The following is a 7500-nucleotide window of genomic DNA, read 5'->3' as shown; positions in this document are numbered from 1 at the left end:
ATTTTAATACATTATCATCTATAATGTGTGTCTATGTGTGTGTGTGTTAGTTTGTGTTAGTGTGTGTATATAAATAATGTGTATATAATGTGTATATAATGTGTGTGTGTTAGTGTGTGTATATATATAATGTGTGTGTGTGTGTGTGTGTGTGTGTGTGTGTGTGTGTTAGTGTGGTCTCTCTCAGCAGTTTCACAGTCAGATCTCGTTCCAGTCTGATGACTCGGACTCTAAACGCAGCTCTGACATCACAGAGCTCATCATCAACGTAAGTCTCTGACCCCTGACCCTTAACCCTGACCTGTTAATCACTGCTGAACCTGTTTAACCCGACTCACAGTTTCAGGTGTAAAGACTTCTGATTGTGTTTCAAATAAAAGTAGTGTGTAAAAGCTTTGAACCAAAATGCTGCTGATATTTTAGTGTGTGAACGTGTTGCTGTTGTTTCTGCAGCAGATGTGTGTGAACTGTGGTCGGGTGGCGATGAGCGAATGTACCGGCTGCCACAAAGTCAACTACTGCTCCACCTTCTGTCAGAGAAAGGTAGGACGATAACAACAACCAAGAAATCATCATTAGGACAATATTAATACAGAGCCAAGAAACTACAACTGTGTATTAGAGCCATACTGACCTGGAGGAGGGGGGGGGGGTGTTTAAAGAAACAACTCAGAATTTATGAGATCAAAGTCGTAAATTTACGAGAAAAAAACTCACAAATTTATGAGAAGAAACTCTGATATTCTCTGATATTAGGGAGTCGCAAAGTCACGAGAAAAAACTTGAATATCTTCTGACATTATAAAGTCGTAAAGTTACGAGAAAAAAACTTGGATATTCTCTGACATTATAAAGTCGTAAAGTTACGAAAAAAAACTTGGATATTCTCTGACATTATAAAGTCGTAAAGTTACGAGAAAAAAACTTGGATAGTCTCTGACATTATAAAGTCGTAAAGTTACGAGAGAAAAACTCGGATATCTTCTGACATTATAAAGTCGTAAAGTTACGAGAAAAAAACTCGGATATCTTCTGACATTATAAAGTCGTAAAGTAACAAGAAAAAAACTTGGATAGTCTCTGACATTATAAAGTTGTAAAGTTACGAGAAAAAAACTCGGATATCTTCTGACTCCCCCCCTCCGCTCCTCCTGGTCAGTTTTTCTTTTACCTATACGGCGCTAATAGTAAAAATAATACTACTACTACTAATAATAATAATAGTCAGAGTAAAAAGCAAACAGGTGAATATTTATCTCACTTCTGTCGTCAGGATTGGAAGGATCATCAACACACCTGCTGTCAATCAGGAGGGGGCGTGTCCGTGCAGGAGGAGGAGCCAATCACAGGCCTGGACATGGACAAAGTGAAATGACGCTGTTTTCTCGGGATCAGTCAGGTGATCCCCGCAGACAGGAAGTGCTCTGAGGACTCAATGTCTCCTTACTGACGTGGGAAGAAGCTCACACAGTCGGAGCGCAGCAGCAGCTCCTGGTGGACGTGGAAGGAACTGCAGCTGGAGGCAGATCGCACTGAACTGTACATGAACAGATTTAATCAGTATGAGTTTATGACGGTGACTCATCGCTTCATTATTTAAATTTTTTACCTGAATGACCATAAATGATGATAAGTGCTCAGTGACTGTCCTGGTTCATTAACGCATCAGTATAATGAAACAGTGGTATCATATTAACTCCGCCCACCTGCCTGCTGTTAATGTTAATATTAAAAAACTGTGAACTTTTCCTTTAATTCTCTTATTTCTCTGCAGACTCCACAAAGTCTCAAAGCTTTTTTTATTTTGTGGGTTTTTAGTTGAAATTCAAACATAGAAGCAGAAAGAAAGTAAAAGTTTTAGCAGTGTGGATCCAAACCGCCGTTAATAATCACTTAATGAGGTTTTCTGTTTCTGGAAGTTTCTCACCTCTCAGGACCAATCAGCAGCTGCTCCAACTTGACCCTCAGTCAATAAGCGCCGCTGTTATTAATGAGTCATTATAGACCCTCTGATCAGCCTGCTGGACGGCATCAGGAAATTACTGCTGCTTTAATAAGAGTTAAAGACTTAAAGTAACGTTGATGTCTGCTGTGATTGACACACTGCACACTACACACTACATACTGCATACTACACACTATGATCCTTTAAACTCTGGGACGAAGCTCTCCAGACTTTAGGCAGCAGGTCACAAACACACAGCTTTCTAACTGCAGTTTTAATGAAAACTTTTATTCTGAAAAGATGAATTTCAACATATATAAAACCAGCTGCTGTCTGCTGGGATGCAGACAGGTGGCCGATCCAACAGTTCGTTCTGTCAGACTGAAACGTCCTCACAGGAAACATGAAGCTCAAACAAACTTTGCTGTCAACAGAATGTAGAAAAATAAATGATGAAGGAAACCATGGCAACTGTTACAGACTAAAGACACTAGAGTGATGGTGTGAAGCGTTTTCCTGCAGTTATGCGTCCGTGTGGCAGCGGCGCCCTCTGCAGGCATGTTTAGGAGCAGCAGCGATGTAGAAACTTCTTGAAGAAGTTCCTGAACTCGGTGTTGAAGATGGTGTAGATGACGGGGTTGAGAGCGCTGTTGACGTAGCCGAGCCACGTCACCACGCTCATCAGCACCGGGGGAACGTAGCAGTCCTGACAGCGAGCTCGCATCGTGTGGAGGACGAAGAAAGGAGTCCAGCAGAACAGGAAGGTACCTGCAGGACCAGAAGAAGAAAGACGCTGTTTCATTTCACCTGAAGATCTTCTCTGAGTCACGTTTCAGCACCAAATTAAAACTAAAGTCATCTCAAAGCTCTTTCCACACAGAGCCGGTCTCGACAATTTTTTTCTTTTACAATGTTTTGATTAAATGTTTTATTATTTGTCCCTAAAACACCTACCAATCCTCCGAATTACTCACTGAGCAGCCTGCCAGCTTATATCCAACCGACCGGTCCACTGTCTGCCTCCTCACACCAGATTAACTACCGACAGTAAAACCTACTTCCCAGTTTATTTTTCACCTGCTCGTCAGACATCCAGCAGCTGTTTGGCTCACTGATGTGTTTTTAACAGTTTAACAGCTTCACCTGTCTCATATAAGGCTCAGTGATACTAAGTGTTGGTAAGATGATGAATTCATAAATCAGTTAAACTAGATTTAAAAGCAGCATCAGGTTTGTTAAAATGTACATTTAGTATTTTTGTTGGTTTTATATCATTTGAAATGACATTTGAACCATTTTTTACCAAAAGTAAGACTGAATGCTCCTGAAAATGTCAAATGGTGTAACCACAAAAAATGATAACTATTACATATTTTATCACCTACAGTGTATTTAAGTGGACTTATACTAATAATGACTTCATTTATAACATGTAAATGTTTCCTGGTCTCCATGGTAACCAGAGTAAATGTAATATTTAGAACAATTGTATTCCATTAGCTTTATTTAATATAAAATTATAATGTAAGATCATGCCAAACTAGTTGATATGGTGTTTTATTGACAATTTACTGTTTTTAAGCAAGTTGAATTATTTGGTACAAAGTTTTTATGGTTACACCACTTAGACATTTTTGCCATAATCCTCTAATATATTCTCTCTAAATGGATTAAAAGCAGAAATTTGATGCTGGGTCCACAAAAAAAGAATGTGTGCAAGTTATTCATACGTTTATTTTATCATCTTAACCCTTTAAATTTAAACTAAACCTCATGGACACTAACAAACATCACTGACCCTTTTACAGACTTTTAAACACACACAGTACGTGTTAGTAGATCAGTTTTATTGGTTTGGATCCAATCATGAAGACAAATCAGTGACCTGGTTCAGACTCGTTATATAACAAACACTCTCCCTGTTATAAAGGTATAACGCCCCAATAGAAACCCTCGCGCCAAATACCCACAACATCCCTGGTTCCAGTCCAGCAGACGGTCTATGTTACGTCACACCTTCTCTGCCACCAACTGTGTCAACTTTAAAGCTGCTATGTGTTTAATGTGTTTCTGCTGCAGGTTTAAAACACAGCAGAATGAAGAGCAGCAGAGCTTCAGAGAAACCTGCACACTGACGCTCCGTCTGACCGAGTCTTACGTAATAATTGGATTTCAGATTAAGGAGCTGCAGGATTAGCTGTTGTGTGCTAAAGGGAAGCACTTCTACGCATTAGCACCAACACCGGCTGCTAATAATAGGCCGACCTTTTCTAACTGATGAGTTAGAGCCTCCATCAGAGGTGGAGGTGAGGCGTTCAGGTACCTGCAGCCTCTGAACCTCCATCAGAGGTGGAGGTGAGGCGTTCAGGTACCTGCAGCCTCTGAACATACATCAGAGGCGTTCAGGTACCTGCAGCCTATGAGCCTCCATCAGAGGTGGAGGTGAGGCGTTCAGGTACCTGCAGCCTCTGAACATACATCAGAGGTGGAGGTGAGGCGTTCAGGAACCTGCAGCCTCTGAACCTCCATTAGAGGTGGAGGTGAGGCGTTCAGGTACCTGCAGCCTCTGAACCTCCATCAGAGGTGGAGGTGAGGCGTTCAGGTACCTGCAGCCTCTGAACCTCCATCAGAGGTGGAGGTGAGGCGTTCAGGTACCTGCAGCCTCTGAACCTCCATCAGAGGCGTTCAGGTACCTGCAGTCTCTGAACCTCCATCAGAGGCGTTCAGGAACCTGCAGCCTCTGAGCCTCCATCAGAGGCGTTCAGGTTCCTGCAGTCTCTGAACATACATCAGAGGTGGAGGTGAGGCGTTCAGGTACCTGCAGCCTCTGAACATACATCAGAGGTGGAGGTGAGGCGTTCAGGAAACTGCAGCCTCTGAATATACATTAGGGGTTGCACATTCTTTTGTTCCTTCCTGTTCATAGTCAAACGATCCGACTTCTGACTGATTAAACTTTGTTGGAACGATAAAATCGATCAGGTGAGCGATGTTCATGTTTAGTGTGATCAGTGTATTGATCAGAATCTGCTTTATTGGGATTTGACTCCAATAGAAATCAAACAGGGTTTTGGGGTTCTTACGTTTGGACCTTACTGTAGGGTTAGGGTATGTTGCTGCTATATTGGTGATGTCACTGACAGGAAGTAAACTCACCCACAACGACAGGAAGCACCTTCATGGCCTTCCTCTCCCGGCTGTTGATCTTGGCTCTCTTCCTCCTGCGAGGGTCGGGATGGAACCTGATCTCTGTGAAGCTCACCGTCCTCACTAGGCCGTCTTTCCCCCCCGACGGGGAGAAGGGTCGGTGCGAAGGCGCGAAGGCGGGCGTCTCATCCGGAGCGTCGATCATGTCTCGCTCTATGATTGGCGGGAGTGGCGGCGGCAGCGAGGCCAGCGGCGGCAGCGAGGCGGCGGCTTCCTGCAGCTTCCTGCAGGCCTGGATGCTGCTCCTCAGCTTGGCTTTACGTGACTCCTCCCAACGCCGCAGGCCGCGGAACATACCGCAGTAGAGCAGCAGCATGATGGGACACGGGATGAAGAAGGAGCACACGGACGAGTACAGCACGTAGTCGTCGTTCTCCAGTTTGCACTCGGTGGGGTCGCGACCCGGCACGTTGTTGATGCCGAACATGACGGGCGAGGCGACGGCCAGAGCCAAGATCCACGTCGCCCACAGCAGGACCGTCTGCCGCGTGTCCACGTGCTTCCTGTTGTAGTTGAGAGGGATCAACACGGCGATGAACCTGAAACAGATGATCAAAGTTTTACTTTTGTGTCAAAAATATAAATTAATAAAACATAAAAAGACAGAAAATGTAGAAATGTTACAATAATACAAATTTCTATTTTCACTAAAAGGAAAATAAATCAAGAAATTAAGAGAAAAAGCAAAATAACAAAAATATATAGTCATAATATCATCATGACTGAATTTGAAGTCGGTCGGATTAAATCTGTAGGAGAAGTTTGTAAATGTACGATGCGTGGAAACTGCGAAAATGCCGCCAAAATCGCAAATTTGATTCAAAATGGCCGACTTCCTGTTGTGGTTAGGGTTATGGTCCAAGAGACTTTTTTGTGCGTCTTTACGTGATACATATGTTCACCAAATGTTGTTTGTCTATGTCAATCTGGGGCGAGGTGCTCAATTCCTTTATTTTTCTACTATTGAGCCGTTTTGACACGGCCTCAGCTTTATGTTCCCTCAGCTCTATGTTCCCTCAGCTCTACATTCCCTCAGCTCTACGTTCCCTCAGCTCTATGTTCCCTCAGCTTTATGTTCCCTCAGCTCTACATTCCCTCAGCTCTACATTCCCTCAGCTCTACGTTCCCTCAGCTCTATGTTCCCTCAGCCATACGTTCCCTCAGCATTATGTTCCCTCAGCTCTACGTTCCCTCAGCTCTATGTTCCCTCAGCTCTATCTTCCCTCAGCTCTATGTTCCCTCAGCTCTACGTTCCCTCAGCATTATGTTCCCTCAGCTCTACGTTCCCTCAGCTCTATGTTCCCTCAGCTCTATGTTCCCTCAGCTCTACGTTCCCTCAGCATTATGTTCCCTCAGCTCTATCTTCCCTCGGCTCTATGTTCCCTCGGCTCTATGTTCCCTCAGCTCTATGTTCCCTCAGCTCTACGTTCCCTCAGCTCTACGTTCCCTTAGCTCTATCTTCCCTCGGCTCTATGTTCCCTCGGCTCTATGTTCCCTCAGCTCTATGTTCCCTCAGCATTATGTTCCCTCAGCTTTATGTTCCCTCAGCTTTATGTTCCCTCAGCATCATGTTCCCTCAGCTCTATCTTCCCTCAGCTCTATGTTCCCTCGGCTCTATGTTCCCTCAGCTTTATGTTCCCTCAGCTCTATGTTCCCTCGGCTTTATGTTCCCTCAGCTCCATGTTCCCTCGGCTCTATGTTCCCTCGGCTCTATGTTCCCTCGGCTTTATGTTCCCTCAGCTCTATGTTCCCTCGGCTCTATGTTCCCTCAGCTCTATGTTCCCTCAGCATTATGTTCCCTCGGCTCTATGTTCCCTCGGCTCTATGTTCCCTCGGCTTTATGTTCCCTCGGCTTTATGTTCCCTCGGCTCTATGTTCCCTCGGCTTTATGTTCCCTCAGCTTAATGTTCCCTCAGCTATGTTCCCTCAGCTCTATGTTCCCTCAGCTCTATGTTCCCTCAGCTATGTTCCCTCAGCTATGTTCCCTCAGCTCTATGTTCCCTCAGCTCTATGTTCCCTCAGATCTATGTTCCCTCAGCTATGTTCCCTCAGCTCTATGTTCCCTCAGCTCTATGTTCCCTCAGCTTAATGTTCCCTCAGCTCTATGTTCCCTCAGCTCTATGTTCCCTCAGCTCTATGTTCCCTCAGATCTATGTTCCCTCAGCTATGTTCCCTCAGCTCTATGTTCCCTCAGCTCTATGTTCCCTCAGCTTAATGTTCCCTCAGCTCTATGTTCCCTCAGCTCTATGTTCCCTCAGCTCTATGTTCCCTCAGCTCTATGTTCCCTCAGCTTAATGTTCCCTCAGCTCTATGTTCCCTCAGCTCTATGTTCCCTCAGCTCTATGTTC

The 7500-nt window shown here is 44.4% G+C and overlaps 3 protein-coding genes across 3 annotated transcripts in view; 1 reads left to right on the top strand and 2 right to left on the bottom strand.

The window, feature by feature from the left end:
- Positions 1 to 1700, top strand: part of deaf1 (DEAF1 transcription factor) — a 15315-nt gene extending 13615 nt beyond the window's left edge. The window contains exons 12-14 of the mRNA XM_062420504.1: positions 173 to 268; positions 454 to 543; positions 1274 to 1700. Coding sequence (XP_062276488.1) covers positions 173 to 268; positions 454 to 543; positions 1274 to 1375 — 288 coding nt within the window. The 3' untranslated portion in view covers positions 1376 to 1700. The remainder of the gene's footprint in view (positions 1 to 172; positions 269 to 453; positions 544 to 1273) is intronic.
- The window catches only part of LOC133981671 (cytosolic 5'-nucleotidase 1B), a 114393-nt gene that overhangs the window by 83036 nt on the left and 23857 nt on the right, over positions 1 to 7500 (bottom strand). The window lies entirely within an intron of this gene.
- Positions 2508 to 7500, bottom strand: part of drd4a (dopamine receptor D4a) — a 10085-nt gene continuing 5092 nt past the window's right edge. The window contains exons 3-4 of the mRNA XM_062420480.1: positions 5102 to 5691; positions 2508 to 2713 (exon numbers count right to left, since the gene is read on the bottom strand). Coding sequence (XP_062276464.1) covers positions 2508 to 2713; positions 5102 to 5691 — 796 coding nt within the window. The remainder of the gene's footprint in view (positions 2714 to 5101; positions 5692 to 7500) is intronic.

Source organism: Scomber scombrus, chromosome 6 (assembly GCF_963691925.1).
Source record: "Scomber scombrus chromosome 6, fScoSco1.1, whole genome shotgun sequence".
NCBI lineage: Eukaryota > Metazoa > Chordata > Actinopteri > Scombriformes > Scombridae > Scomber > Scomber scombrus.
Note: the sequence above shows the minus strand (reverse complement) of the source record. Positions and strands in the feature narration are given on the sequence as shown.